Genomic DNA, 18,148 nt, shown 5'->3' with positions numbered 1-18,148 from the left:
TCAGTACTGCGTGACACGATATTATCGGTGTAGGAATTACAATTGAAAACCAGTTATTTTTGTGTCTTAAAAACTGGTTTTACAATATTTTACTTCTATAGAGCACAATTTTGAATATAAAATCGAATTTATATATCTATTGATACCCTAGCTTGAAATAATACACAATACCATTTCAAATAAATACTGTTTGCTCATAGTCATAAAAAATATTACATCTTATTGTTGATTTTCTTGTAATGAAACTTAAACCTTTATTTTGTACTTCACTTAAATTTCTTTAAAATATTTCTTTTTTTTCATATTTGCCATCACTATTATTTGCGTTTGGTATTATTGCAGTATATCCTGAATATTCCACGAAACGCATTAGTGCATTTTTCACTTTTGCCGGCTGGCTTTCGCTTTTTCAAAGAAATTCATTTGATTTCGGGATATCCCCTGAATTCGACGTGCATTCTGAAGTTCTTCGATCACTATGAGTCGCGAAGTGCTCTCACCTCCTGTCCAAGCCATGAGCCAAAACCGGCGCTATAGGGTTAACATTGTTCACGAAGACTTTGGGGGCGACAAGTGGAATGGCCAAAATAAACGTTCCAAAGGAGTAAACAAGACCTACGAGGAGCCAGGTGCGTGGTTTTCGGGATTATTTGTACCTATCTAATCACCCTTTCCACCAGACTTATACGGCGAAGACGATGACGAAGAGGATCCGGCTGTCAATAACATTGAGGAGTCACCAAATGGCGACTTCAAGCTGGCTCTTCATGTGCCCAAGTGGGTGAAGTCCTACCGAAATGCTGCCCTTCTCTTTCACCCTTGTCCTTGCAGATCTTTCTATGGAGGACTAATTGGCCTCAAGGGTTCTACAAAGCGCCGCATCGAAGAGGAGACCAGAACAGATCTCTATGTTCCACGTCAGAACGAGAGATCCAACGACGTGATTATCAGGGCCAAACAACGCAGTCAGGTGTGTGCTGCACTGCGTCAGATCCGCCATCTAATCACCTCCCTGCGAAAGAAGATGAAGCCCACGCACTTCTTGGCCGTGGCCCTGAACTCTGGGGAAGTTCAGGCGCGTTATGTAGAACTTAAGGTATAGACTAACAAGGTAAAATCTACCAAAAGAAATACTGATCCTGACCTCTCTTTCCAGAAAAGCATTTTGGAGGCCCAGTTGCCTGGTATTGATGAGGAGTTATTCATGCCTGAGGGCAGTATCCACCTTACCTTAGGTGTCTATGTGCTCTTGGATGATGATGAACGCCAAAGGGCCCTTAAGGAGCTGGAGGACTGTCGGCCCTTACTGGCTGACCTCAAAACTCCTTTCGAAATGAAAGTCAAGGGCCTGGAGATTATGAACGACGATCCCAGCTCAACGCGCATCCTATACGGTTGCATAGAGTCACCGGACCTGCAGAAGTTCGCAGATCAGTGCTTGGCCCACTTCCAGAGTACCGGACTGTGTGCCACGGATAACAACGAACGTGAATCCATCAAACTTCATATGACTCTGATGAACAACCGCTACCGCAAGGAGGCAATGAAGTCTGGAAACAGCTTCGATGCCCGCGAGATCCTGAAGCGCTTTGGGGACTTTGACTTCGGAACAGCTCAGTGCCAGGCAGTGCACCTGTGCGTGCTGAAATCGCGCGGGGAAGACGAGTTTTACAAAATAACCGGCAGCCTGGAGTTTTAAGAATTGGTGTCGATCCCTCCGATAATTATAATTATAAGATTATTTCCAATTATCCATAGAACTACAAATGGGAATTTTGCATGTAAATAAATGGGATCACAGATTCTTTAAAGAATCGGTTATAAAACTATTATTTTTTTGTTCTTTTGTACTTCTTGGCTCCATTGATTTACAATCATCATCATCTGACCACAATGATTTCAATTTTTCTCTAGGGTAAAATAGACCAAATACTTGTAAGCTATTAAATAAAAGCTAATACATAAATACCGCCCACGATAGCTTCTAACACAACTTTGGCATTTTTTTTTAGTATTTCTGGATCCCACCCTTAATACGCACTAGGGATTTCATTATCGTCGGCACTCTTCTATCCATAGATCATTTGTATTTTTGTACATCCCCGTGAAAGCAAGTGCAGTGATCGCTTTTTGTTTTACCAGAACAAAATGAGCTTTAAAGTAGAGACCAAGGCCTGTCAGAGCCCAGGTGAGTTGCTTTTTTGGTAATTATTTATTTAAAAACTCATTCTTTTCCGACAGATCTTCATTGTGAAGACGAAAATGATCCGGTTGTAAGCCACATTGAGCAGGAGCCAAATGGCGACTTTAAGCTGGCTTTCTATGTTCCAAAGTGAGTAAAGACTGGGAAATGCTGTCCACCTCTGTTAAGCATATCCCTGCAGGTCGTGTTATGGGAGATTAATTGGTCTCAAAGGTGCTACAAGGCGCAGAATTCAGGATTTAACCAACTCCGAGGTCAGCATTCCAGGTTTGATGGATGAGTCTACTGACGTGGTTATAAGGGCCAAGCAACGCAGTCACGTGGTCGCTGCACTGCGTCAGATCCGCCATCTTATCACCTCCATGCGAAAGATGGGGGCCACCCACTTTTTGACCGTAACTCTGAACTATTCTAATATTCAGGATCGTTATATTGAGCTTAAGGTACAGATCAATTCAAAGTCCTCCAAAAAATACTGATCCAAACCATTTCCAGAAAAACATTTTGGAGGCCCAATTGCCAGGAATTGATGAGGGGCTATTCATATCGGAGAATTGCTTGCATTTTACTATCTCTGTTTTTGTGCTTCTGGATGACGAAGAGCACCAAAGAGCTTTGAATGAACTGCAGGCATGCCGTTCCCTACTGGCTGACCTAAAAACCCCTTTCCAAGTTAAGGTCAAGGGCCTGGAAGTAACAAATGCAGATCCCAGCTCCACTCGTCGTCTTTATGGTCGCATCGAATCTCCGGACCTGCAGAAGTTCGCCGATCGGTGCTTCGCCCACTTCCAGAGGACCGGACTGTGCACCTCAGATAAATACCATCGCGATTCTATCCAGATGCACATGACGATAATGAACGTCCAATTTCGCCAGGCGGCGATGAAGCCAGGGGACACGTTTGATGCCCGTGAGATTCTGGAGCGCTTTGGAGACTTCGACTTCGGTACGATCCAGTGCCAGGCAGTGAAGATGTGCGCATTGCGATCGCGCACTGGCGACAACTTTTACAAGATAACCGGCTGTCTGGAATTCTAAGACTATGTTCTGGAACTATCCGGATATGCATGCATAATATCCAAAAGTATTATTCATATGTGCCCCATTAGAGGCAACGTCATGGGACTTTCACGTGCCATTTTGTGGAATTTATTAAGATAAGCAACAAAGTTTTTAAATAACTCTTCGAGTCTTTCAGTTGCCTTTTTTAAGTTATAAAATAACCAATTATATATTGAGAAATTACGTTTATTTTGATTTGCCAAAAATATAGAGAAACCAGTTTAATTTGTTTTCTTAGGGATTCGTGGGTTTTTCAAACTTCACCTGATTTTACACAGAATGTGTCGATTTAAAAAATTTCGAGTCTCTGGACTTCAACTCAGAGTTAACCAAATAAAAAAAAAATGTTCTTTATGCAAAATTTTGGCAATAAATGTCCACTCAAACACCACTTATAATAAAAGTAAACAAAGTTAACTACACATATACGATTTATTTGTCGAATATCAATGCTCAAATTGGGTTTGTATATCTGATGCAACTGGACTGCATAACACCTTGGTGCCTGTCGTTAATTTCTTCTGTGCGCCGAAATCTCTTACGGTTACAGTGATTTTTTTCTTTTCTGGTATTACAATAAATATAAAAATATATCGCTTATGTGAGGATTTGTGGCGAAATAGTTTGTTGGGTCTAACAAGATAATGGGTAAAACAAAAAGGTTATATAAAGAGCATGCTTACGATCTACGGAGTAGGAAGCCACAAGTGGAGGACACGAACATTTATAAAAAGAGTTGGATCAGCTAAAATGCCGGGTGGGGAAGGTTATATAAAGAGGAAGCAAGCTGGACATTCCTTTCCAGACACACTCGCGCAGTTGTACAAAAATTGGTTTAAATTTAATATCAAAAACAACTTGACGGCTTACTAACTAACTTTAACTACGCACGATTTGCTTGGCTTTTTGCTTTTTTGTTGTTGCTTAGTACTTGTCAATAGTTTCAGTCTAAAGTTTAGATTTGGTTGACTTTTGTATTTCATCTTTTTTTGTTGCTTGAAGAGGATATCATTGGTTCTACTTGTCACGATCTGTTACCGTTCCTTTGGGCGGGAATTTAACTACAATAGTACTGACGTTGGAAAATTGGTTTACTTGCTCGCACATAGACTATATGGTAAATGTTTCAACATATGCAGGTTCACATACATACATATAAGTGGATTAGGTTCCAATTTTAGGAGCAAGAGTCAAACAATGCGTTTCAAATGTAGCTGTAGCGTTCTTAAAACAATTTTGTATAAAGTATTGGATTGCATTCAGTCGGCTGGTTCTTTGCACGCTTTAAGATCGATTGATCTTTCAAGGTTTGTATAATTATTGAGGATATGTGTACGGATTACATTTGAAACACCCTGTTTGGCTCAGGCTGCGGGATCTTAACAAACAAACAAACATCTACAAACATACATAGATTCTTTTTAACAACAATTAGAGTTTGATGCACATTTAGTTATTTTAAACATAGGTTCTGCCTGCTGATAAATATGTATACCGAATATAAAAGTGCATCTTATTTATTATTTGGCTTATCCGCCACCTTAGACACTAACTTTAGTGTAAACAATATGTGTACTTCAGGACTATCAACGAAAAACGTTATATTCAAAATTAAACCAAAAAGTGTCTGCATTTGTTAGTGAGTGTGTACTGTGCGTATATAGTGTGCGTGTTGGATAAATCTCAGTTTAATAAATGTATCTATTAATCAATCAATCAGTTGTGCAGCACCCACTTCGAAACATGCCCGCCTCCAATCCCTGCCGTGGCACCTTCGTCATCGTTGTTTTGTTCGGATTCCTCACACTTGCTCGTCGATGCTACTATTTCGCATGGCCATTGCTAAGCACTGCCGGCACCGCCTGCTGCACCACCGCGTTAATAACCTCGATCTCTTTCTTCAGAAAGGCGGCGCCGTTCTCCTCGACGGGATGATGGAGGTCGGCGGTGGACTTGCCAGGTTCTGTGCCATTGTCATGGACAGAGGATATGTTGCGTTTGCGCAGACCAACACCATTTGAAGAGTCTAGGGGAATGCCGCCGTTGCTACCGGGCAGCTTCAGCTTGGGAAACTCGATGTCCCGCATCAGATCGTTTTTGAACTCCACAATGCCGCTGACGGTCTCGGTTACAGTCTTATCAATAAATTCCTCAATGTTTTTCGTCTCGGCCTCGATCTTCTCCTTTAGCTTGCTGGACAGCTGATCCATCTCGCATTGGTCATGGGGCACGCTAACCGCGTCCCGGGCGCACCTGGACATCGGCTGCTTCTCCAGATGTGTCTGCTGCTGCTTCTGCTGTGGGCGTGGTCGAAGGTTTACATTGTTCGGTTGCTCGGTTGACTGTTGTTCAGTTGTGTTGTGTAAGGCAGCAGCTGGCTGCTGATGTGTAGGCGTGTGGACTTTACATTGAGCGTGCTCATCCTCCTCTCTATCCTCGTTGAGATCATTGCCAGCGGTCAAAGCTGCTGTAGATCCCCCATTGGTGGTCACCGCATCCTTGACATTGCCGCTGCCCGACAGCCGGACGTTTCCGTTGCCATTCGACGTGCGAGAACGGCGTTCGCCGCGTATAAACTTGGGTAAAATAAATATGGTCACTAGTGAAATGATGTGAAGGCACAAATAAAATCTCAGGTACAATTTGATGCTGCCCTGTAAAGCGAAAACATGAAGTCGATTAATAAGTGATCTCTGAGAAAATATAATTTAATGTAGCGCGAGTTGATTTTTGTTTATGCAAAAAAGTAGAAGAAAAATCCTGCAAGTAGTTAATGGAAATTGTTTAGTTATTGATTCTTAGATAACTTTAGGTTTAGGACAGCCGCTATTCCAAAGGATAAAGTACTAACAAAAATGATTGAATTTCCATTCCTAATTTGCAATTTTAAACAATACTAACAAATGTTTTGTAAGTAAGTTTTGAATTAGTTTACATCAGAAGAAAAAAAATAGATTATAACATTAATATTTTCCGGAGTAACAGAGAAATGTCTTCGTGCTGAGTTCGGGCATTCATCAACACAAAGAGATTTCTGTGTCACATTTGATAAAATATTTTCACCCTTTTCCATGTTCATCAACAAAAAATACTGACTCGCATGGCGGACTCACCATGAATTCAAGCAGAACGAATGGGAATGTGGCGTAGCCCAGTACGACGCGTGTTATCAGACAGGTTAGGATGTCGTAGAACATTCGCGTGACCTGCGTGCTCTGGAAGCGGTGGCGGATGAGTCGCCGGCCGGTGCGCGCAGCCGTCACAACGACGGCTCCGGTGGCGAAGGTCAGGTAGTAGCCCGGATAGAAGCCGTGCCAGACGGCGCTGAGGGCAAAGGTGAGGAGCGTGCCGTACTGCTTGGGAACCCGTTCGTAGACGAGCGTTCGCAGCCAGCGGTTGGTTCCGCAGTTCCAGTTGTTGATCGCATCGCGCATGTTCGTTGAGAACTGTCAAGTATAACATTGATTATTTATTATATTTAAAATATTTAAGGCTTTTAACTACCCACCTCGAACGACAGCACATTGATATTGGATATCAGGTCCCACTTGGGGTTGCCATCCTTATCGTAGCCAGTGAAACCTAGGCCTGAGTTGTTGCATATGGCATCCGCTAGGAGCCAGGCGTGATAATACTTAAAGCGTATGCAGGTGGTAGCCATCATGGCGTACCAGTACTTGTAGATCATGCTGGTGTTGTCCAGAAAGTCGTCCTCCTTCATGTCTTTTACAGGATATATTTTCACGAACTTCATAAATATGAATGCACACACGAGACTGCCAACCACTTTACGTATCACCGCTTTAGTTGGTGAAGGTTCAATCACTACTTCCCTCTTGCTGTTCTCCAGATTGCCCTGAGAAAAGGGAATACGAAATTGGTTATTATACAAATTATATGTTAGTTATAAGGCAAGTGTACTACATTATTACAATACAATAGCTTTTTCTTCAATTCTCTTATAATTATAATAAATCAATTGAAAGATTCTATCTGATTTTAATTACTATCGTTTAAAAATCATGACCTTATTGTGGTGTAATGGAGAGAGTAAAGTCAAGTACCTAGCTCACATTCCTACCATATCGGTAATGAAATTTCTGCAGTGGTTACCATGCAGTCAGGTGACATAATTAAACTTACGTTGCCCGGCGGACTGCTCAGTAAATTGTAGCCTTCCACGAACTCGATGTAGTCTTTGTAGAAGACCAGAGGTCCGGCCAGAATGCTCTGGAAGTGCCACACGTACGAGAAGTACTCCAAGGCCGAGGGCATTTTGCGAATGGCATGGTACTGCTGGGCTTTGGTGAGTTCCTGTCAGCCGAAAAAGAAAACACAATTGATAAAGTATTATAGTTTCGCTCCAACCACTTAACACTCACCTCATCGCCACGCACGAAGCCGTCGTGAATGCTGAAGGCCAGACTGGTCACCTTCTGGGTGATGATCATTAGGGGCCCGGTAATGTCCAGGGCATAGGATCCATAGTCGTAAAGCTGACGCATCAGATGAATGCACAGAAGATAGCACATGGCCACCAGCAGGACGGCTCTAAAATTGGAAACAATTAGTTAAAAGCCTCGTAATTGGTCGTTTGCAATTACCTTTGAACGATGCGCGGATCCTGGGTGCGGATGACAATGTAACATATTGCCGGAAGTCCGGCAATGTGGATGGCCTGTTTGCCAAAGCAAAAGTAGCCAAAGGCCAAGCCAATCGAGAGGGCGAACGTGTGACGCAGTTTACTTGAAACCTTTGAAGGATGCAGCACGGACCGGAAGAGTGAGGCCAGGAAGAGAGCCAATATTTGGCAGAGTAAAAAGTTTACCTGCAAGTAGAGATAATGATTTGGGTTAGAAAAACTAAATTTGATAATGAGGTGAATAACCTATAATTTATAATCAGTAGATAAGGAATTAGGTCAAGGGATGAATGCATACATTTTGAGTTGACCCCAAAATATATATACCAAGTTCAGCCTATACAATTACCCAGATTTATCTCTAACGTCAATTATTACCATGATAGTTATCCTCAATTATTTTAATGTTATACAGAATATTTCCAGTCTGAGTTTACTCTCTTGCCGGCGCATTATTCTGGTAATAAATAGGCCTATAAATTGCATTGCTTTGGGTAACACGAGATCTTTGGACCCATACGCCAAAGCAGAGCACATGCAGCCGGCACGTGCCTTGCTAGATTTGCAATTGTAATGCGAGAACAGCATCCCCCACTTGTTGCCTCCCAGATCACCCATCACCAGCCAGCCACAGAGAATTGCGGCCACAAGTGCTTGTCACCCGTTGCACTTGATTGTCGATGGGCGATTGATCACGATCACGCGTTGTGATCAATGTTCATTCTCCTCTACTTTTGCCGACCTCCCAGTTGCCTTGACTTATTTTCCGATGCAAATGCTAGGGAACCTCAATCGGATCTCTGCAAAATATGGCCTTTGCCTTCTATTGTCATTGAAGATCGAGGGTTTTTGGTGGTATTTTTCCTCTATTGCTGTTTTGCACGGGTCCCGCGCAAATGCATAAGCAATGAGGGGCCCACAAATTAGACCCCTTGACTTCCCCCCGTGGGTGTCGCTTAATTGATATCAATTGCTCGACGCTTTCAAATTGATTCCCATTCCCTGATACGCATTATCAAATGTCCTCGATAAGGTGCGATAAGAAAAGGTCTTGGGAGGGAGCTCAGACCGAACCTTTTCTGGGTTACTCGTGGACAGCATAAACACCAAAGCGGATGCGACGGATCACCCTTATCTCTTATGATGTCCACACAATTTCGAATTGTTTGTCGTACATAGTAAATTGAGTTATTATTAAAACACGAATAATCGTATACATTTACAATCTGCAATCGGCGCTCTCTAGTATCACTGAAAATAATCGCCACATGTAATCACTTTCATTAATTAGCTATTTGATAGCCACAAGTGTGGAGTCAATGACTTCCATTCAAGTAAATACTTTGTGCGCAGTTTACCTATTCGAACTTTTTTGTTGCTTTAAGTACTCAATCTATAAAATATACCGCTCGCAATCAACTCAGTCAACAATTTAAGCTATAACAAGTTGACAACTACAATCTGAATGATTCTAGCACTAGCTTGACAAATAATCTATGAATAAAAATCGTTTAAAATGTAACTTCAGCAAGGGATCATCTTGTAGATCTTGATCTTTTAGAACCCACAGAAGAATACATAGAGAATCTCTACCTCTATGGTCTTGGTTGTGATTGATATGCTGTTTATTGAGTAGGTGGTTACTGTTAGTTAAGGATAGCAAGGAACAATGCAAGCTCTGGTCCCATTCCAGTTGACTGAAGGTGGCAAAAGGGTTTTAGTTACGTTGAGCCGGGCAGTTCAGGACCTCACTGCGTGGCAGGCACTCTCCGGCCTCCGAATCGTACCACAAACCAGAACGGCACTTGCGCAACAGGCGACGTCCGCCGCGGCATTCATAGTACCTCCTGCAATGGTTCGGGTCCTGGATTATGGTTCCTTCGGCGCGGTTAGCGCACATGGCACTCGTTCCGACTGAGACGGTGGCTTTGATGGTGCTGCTCGGCTTAGCAATGGTTTTCTTAGCTGGCTTGGTTGTCAGCTTATCGGAAGCACTCTCATCACAGGCCGGAGTGGTTGTCTCTTCACAAGGTGGTGCAGAAGTTGTGGTGCGGGTGCAGGGAGCTTTTTGGGGGGGTGTTGTGGTAGTTGGCTCACAAGGGGGCTGTTCTGGTGTTGTTGTCGTTGTGGTTGTAGTAGTGGTTGTCGTTGTTGTGGTTGTCGTCGTAGTGGTTGTTGTCGTAGTGGTTGTTGTCGTAGTGGTAGTGGTTGTTGTCTCACAAGGAGGTGGTGTTGTGGTAGTTGTTGGCTCACAGGGTGGCTGTTCTGGGGTTGGCGTTGTGGTGGTTGTTGGCTCACATGGTGGCTGTTCTGGGGTTGTTGTCGTTGTTGTTGTTGGGGAACAAGTTGTTGTCGTGGTTGTTGTTGTAGTGGTTGTAGTTGTTGTAGTCGTGGTTGTTGTAGTTGTGGTTGTTGTAGTCGTGGTTGTTGTAGTTGTGGTTGTTGTGGTAGTGGTTGTTGTGGTAGTAGTTGTCGTTGTAGTGGTTGTTGTAGTGGTTGTTGTCGTTGTTGTAGTGGTTGTGGTCTCACATGGAGGTGGGGTTGTGGTAGTTGTTGGCTCACATGGAGGCTCATCTGGGGTTGGTGTTGTGGTGGTTATTAGCTCACAGGGGGAATCATCTGGTTTTGGTGTTGTAGTGGTTGTTGGCTCACAGGGTGGCTGTTCTGGGGTTGTTGTTGTGGTTGTTGTTGTTGTGGTTGTTGTTGTCGTGGTCGTTGTTGTCGTGGTCGTTGTTGTCGTGGTCGTTGTTGTAGTGGTAGTGGTTGTAGTGGTAGTGGTTGTTGTAGTTGTGGTAGTGGTTGTCGTTGTAGTGGTTGTTGTCGTAGTAGTAGTGGTTGTCGTCTCACAAGGAGGCGGTGTTGTGGTGGTGGTTGGCTCACAGGGCTCTTCTGGCTCCTCTGGCGCTGCTGTTGTAGTGGTAGTAGGCTCACACGGGAGCTCATCTGGTTTTGGGGTTGTAGTGGTGGTTGGCTCACAGGGGGGCTGCTCTGGGGTTGTCGTGGTTGTTGTAGTAGTTGTGGTTGTTGTAGTTGTGGTTGTCGTTGTAGTGGTTGTCGTTGTAGTGGTTGTCGTTGTAGTGGTTGTCGTTGTAGTGGTAGTGGTTGTCGTAGTAGTGGTTGTCGTCTCACATGGAGGTGTTGACGTTGTTGTTGTAGTAGTTGTTGTTGTGGTTGTTGTAGTTGTGGTTGTTGTAGTTGTAGTTGTTGTAGTTGTGGTTGTTGTAGTTGTGGTAGTGGTTGTCGTTGTAGTGGTTGTTGTCTCACATGGAGGTGTTGACGTGGTTGTTGTAGTAGTTGTTGTTGTGGTTGTTGTAGTTGTTGTTGTTGTTGTTGTGGTAGTGGTTGTCGTTGTTGTGGTTGTTGTCGTAGTGGTAGTGGTTGTCGTCTCGCATGGAGGAGGTGTTGTGGTAGTTGTCGGCTCAGATGGCTCTTCGGGCTTTGGTGTTGTAGTGGTTGTCGGCTCACAGGGTGGCTGTTCTGGGCTTGTTGTAGTGGTGGTTATTGTCTCACATGGTGGAGTGGTGGTAATGGCCTGACACGGCTCCTTTGGAGATACTGGCCGGCTTATTCTGTGGGCAGATCCGGCGCAGATAGCGACGGATGCCACGAGGGCCAGAAGGAAAAGGCTAGCTGCAAAGGAAGTTTGAGCGGAGGGTCCCTTAAAACTTTTCAAAGGGACACTTACACAGATTCATCGAATATTTTCGGCGACGCAAAAGGATAACTAACTGTAGTTGGCAACTTTACCGCTTTCGCTTCTGTGCTCTGACAACTAACCAACCTGCAGCTTCTTTTTATAGCCGTCCCCTAAAGAGTGTAAAATGTTCTAGGCTACCGGGTTACAAGTAACACATTTTCCTGATAACATGTGGCCAATTTGCAAAGTGCAGTCAGCAAAAGTTACTTAATATGTATATTCTTACCACCTGTAACCGTGGTTCAAAAAGCATTCATCTTGTTTAATGATTATACGAAGACCCCGAACTTTTCCTCGAAGAGCATTAAGAATGAAAGGGATTAAACCTGATATTTTCCGTTCTTTAATAAAGATTTTCATAATTATATAACTGTAGCGCACAGTACTTCAATTTATATTTCTGCAACAATCTTTCCCTATTTTTTTTAGCATCTTTTAAGTTCCGTTGTCGAATTTCATAATGAATAGGCGCACTTCAGCAATTTGCCGATAACGTATTCGTATATAGATATACTCGTACATTATCTGCCTTTGTGTATCGGGAAGTAGCGCCCACAAAGGGGCCACGTCCCCAAGCCACCCTCACGCCATAGGTCAATCACAAAGGCGACCCTGAAACGATTACTGATAGCCTGTGATAAGTCGTGCAGAACAATAAAGTCCGTTAATATACAGGGCTGTTAGCACAAACTTATGATTAAAGACTTTGGATATCGAACTGATTACAAGGTGAATCAGGCTATTAGGAAGAACAGCCATTGAAACATCAGATTTCCCATTCGGACGCATGTTGTAATCATCATTCGAATACCTCATGCGCAATAAGTGGGTTCACATTGCTGCTGTCCAAAACCGGTTCTTTGTTTCCCCAACCAAAGCTATATGGCTAAAACACAACGCGCGGAGCGGGCCAAACGAAAGGAAAACCTTGCTCAAGAATTATGGTTCAGACAGAGCTGGAGATCTAACAAAAAAGGGCAACAAGTGGGTTAGCAACTTGTTGGCATGGAATGCCGAAAACACACAAGTTAGTGGATATTCAATATAAGGTTAGATTAATGTTATTACAATTTACATTATAAACCCTATTTTCCTTTCAGTGTTCAGTTTATGCAGAAGGAGGGAAGCCATCTTTTGTTTCAGATTGGAAGGTTGATGAGCAGGGGGTTTTGGTTGCCCAACTTCCAATTATACCCGTAATTCCATACATACATATGTACATTGAGGGTTTCTGTTGAGACCTCGAATACAATACTCATGTCTCTGCATTGCGCTCGAGGTGAAATAATTAAATCGAAATTCATGTGCACAACCAATGGCGACCAATCGAATTTCAGGGCACGCAGTCTTATAGCCAAAATGAGAATTCCAATTACCAAGTGCTTGCCTTTGAACATCCTGCAATGCTCCCTACTACCACTAAATGAACAAGGAAAATATTGTCTATTGGCAGGGCAAACAGTTTAAAGTCAAATATGTGGACCCAGCCCTTCATCTCCCTTTCAGGCGGATTGTTTGCGCTATTATGAGCAGATAGTTGCTTGCATGTCAAGATAAGATGTTGCCATGGTTCCGGCCAGCAACAATGCAATATGGTTGCAGCACCAGCAATTTGTGGGTACTCAGCTGCCATTGTTCTCTGGGATTCCTTGGCTATGAAGCGGGACTTAAGTTCCTTGACTTAGGCCTCTCTTCACGCAGGAGATTGTCACATTAAGGCTATTTAATTTGTGAAATATCTTAGTAAGTGAACTTGTATCTTTAGTAATTTCAACTTTTCGAATAGTTAGGATACATTTTTATAAATATATTTCAATTTAATCTAATAATAAGGTAAAAAATCAATGAAATGGGCCTTTATGTAACGTTAACCAATTGAAAATATATATTTTCTTAGCTAATGGAATTCAACAGCAAACAAAGGCTTAAATTGTTGCGTTTGTATACATACATGTTTACAATGTCGAGAAGTCTCATCAATCAACTAGAATGTGGATTGGATCAATAAGAAATACCAAGAAATATACAAAGAAACCCACGTGCATTGCGAATGGAAACAAATCATAAATCATTTGATTAACATCTTGTATTGCATTGCCAAAAATTGTAAGTAGGATGAAAAACATGGAGCAAGAAAGGCGATAAAAGGGGTACCATCGCTAGAGCCGAAACAAAAAGTGGCGTGATCACTATAAATAAAACAATAAAAGAACCGCCAAGAGATATACCCAAGAGGCAAGCGAACGCGCGATAAAAGCAAAAGTCAAAACAAAACGAATTGCGAAATCTTTTAAGAATGCAGAGATATGGAAATCACTTGAGAAGCAGCCAAACAAAACAAACGAGGAAAAATGAAAGTAATTAATTCCAGATGATTACTTCATCATAAATCATTTGGGACCCATTGGGCACCAAATGTAACCATCCAAAAAAACTGAAGGGTATGCCCACAACTGTTAGAGGCGCCAAACAGCTGTCAAAAACAGAAAACAACGAATACCACAAAGCAGACGACAAAAGCAAAAGCAACGAGTTCAAACAACTGCGGCACCCCAAACTCAAGGTCATCGAAGTAATAATAATAATAATAATATTGTACAATGCAAATCGGGACGGCGGGAAAAGTTGGGGGCGCTACAATTGGCCTGGCTCTGCCTTTATCTTCGTGTATATTATTCCGGTTTTATTGGCTTGGCATGCACTACAATTTCAATTGATATTTGCTGGCCATACACTGTATCTACTACTCGTCTTTTCCCTTTTTCTAGTTCCGATCTCATCGCCCGAACCGGTTGAAAATCTCCACGGCAACGCAAAAGTTGGGAAATACGTACATATTATTATTAAATTTATGTATATGCCAGTAAAACAAGCACACCAGCGACGAGTTGTTTATTGATGTTTATTAATAAAATTATCGTTCCCATAGTACAACACCAGCGGTGGGAATAATAATGGAATACTATTAACGACTTACAAAATAAAAAAATATTGGTTCTATAAAGATTCTAAGATCACTGCTTATATTGACATAGATAGTTATATAAAAAAAGTTTTTGGATTGTACATTTATTGCTTCTACCTTATAGTTACTATAGTTGTAACCCCAAGTGTACCAAGAAAGTGGCGGCGTGGGAGGAAAACTCAAGATTGCGAGAGAAAAGCAAAACAAACTGTTGAGAATAAACCGCAACTGACCGGCCGGGACTGCATCTTTGGCCATTAACGCCTCTCGCGATATTATTGAGTACTTTTTTTTGTACTAGGCAAGTACTATAAAGATGCCTTAAGCATGGGACGATTTCAGGGGACAATTGGCCAATTCACCGGCATTTGCGCAGTTGCGTGCTGCGGCCTTCGCTGCGAGTTAGCGTAATAAACCGAAAAAATACTAATAAAATATCAGGCGCAACGATTTCCAAAATAGTGTCGCCCACCCGCAAAGACCCATACAGTATAGATTGTCTTAAAGGCCCTTCTCTTATATATCCAAGACCTTGATTCTTGTGTAAACAGTGGTATTTTCGTTTGTACACCAATTAATTGATGAAATTGCTTTAAAACCCTTTAATTTTTCGATTCACTGATAGAGCATTCAACTTTTTTTTTCGCTTTTTCTCCGACTGACTCATGCGGTCTACATCAGCTGAGTCAAAACAACAAGAAATCGGCTAACCAATACACAAGCAAGCTGTTGATATTTGTTTGCAAACAAAAGAAGCGCTAAAAATTCAATTATCTTGGATGTAGAGCGGGAATCAGAAGTGTATATGTAAGCCTTTAGTTGGAGCCAAGTCTCTCAAATTGGATTTCGCACAGTTCTTGATAAAGACAATTGCTAGGTTAGGAGAATTATCAATGGGTTTCTGTCAGTGTGCGCGTTGTTTTTGCTTATTTCCTTACATCGGATGTTGGCATTAGGTCATCGGAATTGAAAAATATGACGATTACGTACGTGTATGTCATTTGATTTGGCCCACAAAATGCCTCCGTATGAATCATATTTCTATATGCCAGCAGCTGCAGTTATGCAAATTGCATTGCAGCAAACGGAATGGGGCAAAATAGGGGGTAATGGGGGTTACGAGAGAGAGGTAATAAGTGTGTCTGTGTGACACTCTCGGTGAAGAGATTAATCACCACCCCTCCTCCTCCTGGGCCCCACCTCCCTATTAAGTGATGCAAAGCCTTTAAATTTAGCGAAATCAACGGTGCGTCAGTCACAACAATAGTAATTTGAAAATTTTTACGCTACACAGCGTAATGCGACATGGAAAATTCCACATATAATTCCTGCCAACTGATAAGGTCTTCACATAATTCAAGTTGTCTAAATTAAAATAGAAAATATACACAAACTACAAAGTGGCTAAACTATAAGACAACTGCTAAATGCGATTAGCTGCCAAATGCGGTGAACGTAAATATGTAACGGTTGAAAAGTACGGTGCAGGCTCGCTATATAGGTTCAAAAACTTTAAGAATTAATAATACAAATAATTATAACATTCTTTATAAACACTTTTCTTCAAAATACATGACGATATTGTTATTGTTTACATTTTATACAGACATACATAAGATTTTATTTCTTATTTTGTTTTTAAAGGATTCAAAAAAAAAAATCTAATTCATTTTTCTAATGATAAATTCTATAATGCTCCATTTCTTAAGTCAGAAAAATGGTTCATTTCATAGATATTGTATTTTGTTGTTTCTATAATCATACATTCCATAGAGATTTTACTTTGTTATTTCTTATAAGTGTAGTTTCTATAATGGTCCATTCCTTAGATATTTTATTTGTTTATTATTTATGATTATAGCGTCTATAATGGTTCATTCCATAGATGATTTACTGTATGCTAAATCATTGTTTGGGCAACCGGCAATGGAATTTATTTACCTAACCGTTGCCAGGTAAATGTAGTATATTTCCCCGAAGAGTATTCCGTTTCCGCCTGAGGGAATCCCTACTCTGTCCCTCAAGAAACGTATTATTCTCAAAAAGAGAGGCTTATAGAGCGGCTTTATCCCGTATGATTAGCACACAAACACGCGTATACACACGCACACGTGCACACGCCCGTTTCAAAAAGAAGTGGTAGGGGATTGGGGGAACAGGGAAGACCGTTAAAGAACCCAGGGGGTTTTGGAGTAAATAGTATCGCTTACCAGGTCCACAGAGAGCCCCACCATATCCGCCAGCCAAGTGAAGCTCCGGCTGCCGATGTAGCAATCATTCTCAATGAATTTCGGCGGCTCCAGCATTTTGCTATCTGTTTTCTTTATCCGTTCTTCACCTCTGTTGCGCTGTTGTTGTTGCTGCTGCTGCTGTCGGTCGTTCCGAGTTCAGCGCTTCATTGGGAAAACTTCACTATTCACGGACACTTTTCCGGTATTTTGGGGCACCGTCGAAAAAGGCGAGGTTCCCAAAACTGGGCGGAGGGGGCGCGCGCTACGTTCACGTACAATTTTGTGCAATAATTTGGAAGTATTTGGCCGTTCGGATCGGATCTCTCCTGCCCGTGCGTAAAAATGGAATATTCGAAACGCAATAGAGATGGGCGCTCGGTGTGTTCTGTGTGGCCAGCGATGGCACTTGCAGCCGATAGTCTGTCAAGCGATAGCTGGTTAACAGTCCTCTAGGTACTGTAAAGCGCATGCAATGTACTTTGTTCAGATTCAGAAAAAACCTTTTGTAAAAGTAAAAAATATGAAGTTTTTAGTTTTATTCTTAACACTTGACAGAAATTACATGAAATTTTATTCGATGTGATGGTGTTATTGAATCGGTGTTCGTGGAAAACGAATTCGCTGAAGTAAAGTAGGACAATAGGGATACACTTTTGTGGATTTTTAAGATACCGAAAGTATGATAATTGATGCCTTTTATAAGAACACAAAATTTGTCAAGCTCCAAACTCCACAGCTCGGTTAAATCTTTTGATGAAAAATGTTAAGTTATATTAATTAAAAAAATTTATATATTAGTGAAGAATTAGAAGTAATTAAACGAACTAATAAAATTTTTGGGAAATGTTTAGTAATGGAATTTTAACTTAGTTTTGGTTCCTGTCATGGCCAATATTTGTAAAGTTATGGACATTCCCAAAATACTTTTGACCTACTGTTATCCTATTTTTAAAGAAACGTTTTGACATTGACTAATACATTTTATTTAATAAAAAATCTTTACATAGACATAAATCCTTGGCTTTTCAATACACGCTCTGTTAACAACGCAATCCTTACAAAATTGTTTGGGCCTATTTTGTAAGAGTTTGAAAGGTGGCAAACCCTTAGTTTATCTTCTGTGCATTAATCGAAAACTTAATATCCTTGGCGGAATGTGCTGAAATTTTATGAGAATGTCGTTACCAATTTATTTTATATCATAAAAAAAGCTGACAGTTAATTTAAAGTTGATTGCCCCATTCAGCAATTCAACAGTTAGGGAATACCCTAATTATATTATTTCCTCTCTCCACTGTCCCATGGATGGCATGCAACAGTTATCGATTACAAACCTAGAGCATTTACA

At 41.6% G+C, this 18,148-nt stretch overlaps 4 protein-coding genes and 1 long non-coding RNA gene across 7 annotated transcripts; 3 read left to right on the top strand and 2 right to left on the bottom strand.

Moving 5' to 3' along the window:
• The first annotated feature begins 368 nt into the window (after window positions 1-368).
• On the top strand, window positions 369-1,832 carry LOC108008529 (activating signal cointegrator 1 complex subunit 1). The gene is made up of 4 exons (XM_017072400.4): window positions 369-629; window positions 681-777; window positions 832-1,096; window positions 1,157-1,832. The coding sequence occupies exons 1-4, from the start codon at window positions 479-481 to the stop codon at window positions 1,697-1,699; spliced, it is 1,056 nt and encodes a 351-aa protein (XP_016927889.2). The 5' UTR covers window positions 369-478; the 3' UTR covers window positions 1,700-1,832.
• Window positions 1,833-2,033: 201 nt separating this feature from the next.
• Window positions 2,034-3,490, top strand: LOC108009403 (activating signal cointegrator 1 complex subunit 1). 2 transcript variants are annotated; one of them, XM_036813007.3, is made up of 4 exons: window positions 2,034-2,188; window positions 2,242-2,332; window positions 2,463-2,646; window positions 2,699-3,490. In XM_036813007.3, exons 1-4 carry the CDS (start codon window positions 2,149-2,151, stop codon window positions 3,239-3,241), a joined length of 858 nt encoding a protein of 285 aa, XP_036668902.2. In that variant the 5' UTR covers window positions 2,034-2,148; the 3' UTR covers window positions 3,242-3,490. The 2 variants fall into 2 exon arrangements, with proteins under 2 accessions (XP_036668902.2, XP_016929212.2); XM_017073723.4 differs by having other exon boundaries at window positions 2,385-2,646.
• A 188-nt stretch (window positions 3,491-3,678) lies between these two features.
• oys (lysophospholipid acyltransferase 6) lies at window positions 3,679-17,142 on the bottom strand. Its single transcript, XM_017073720.4, has 7 exons — window positions 16,780-17,142; window positions 7,870-8,093; window positions 7,648-7,816; window positions 7,409-7,579; window positions 6,774-7,121; window positions 6,379-6,711; window positions 3,679-5,919 (listed from the first exon to the last, which is right to left on the bottom strand). Exons 1-7 carry the CDS (start codon window positions 16,873-16,875, stop codon window positions 5,089-5,091), a joined length of 2,172 nt encoding a protein of 723 aa, XP_016929209.1. The 5' UTR covers window positions 16,876-17,142; the 3' UTR covers window positions 3,679-5,088.
• LOC108009402 (uncharacterized) lies at window positions 9,511-11,747 on the bottom strand. The gene is made up of 2 exons (XM_017073721.4): window positions 11,593-11,747; window positions 9,511-11,537 (listed from the first exon to the last, which is right to left on the bottom strand). The coding sequence occupies exons 1-2, from the start codon at window positions 11,600-11,602 to the stop codon at window positions 9,625-9,627; spliced, it is 1,923 nt and encodes a 640-aa protein (XP_016929210.2). The 5' UTR covers window positions 11,603-11,747; the 3' UTR covers window positions 9,511-9,624.
• Window positions 12,134-15,036, top strand: LOC139352459 (uncharacterized). Of its 2 annotated transcripts, none has more exons than XR_011603657.1 (3): window positions 12,134-12,631; window positions 12,705-12,883; window positions 12,942-15,036. It is a non-coding gene; the product is annotated as an uncharacterized lncRNA (long non-coding RNA). The 2 variants fall into 2 exon arrangements; XR_011603658.1 differs by having other exon boundaries at window positions 12,134-12,653.
• Window positions 17,143-18,148: the final 1,006 nt, after the last annotated feature.

The sequence above is a fragment of the Drosophila suzukii genome, chromosome 2R (assembly GCF_043229965.1).
Source record: "Drosophila suzukii chromosome 2R, CBGP_Dsuzu_IsoJpt1.0, whole genome shotgun sequence".
NCBI lineage: Eukaryota > Metazoa > Arthropoda > Insecta > Diptera > Drosophilidae > Drosophila > Drosophila suzukii.
The sequence above is the reverse complement of the archived record's forward strand: the minus strand, read 5'-3'. Positions and strand labels throughout refer to the sequence as shown.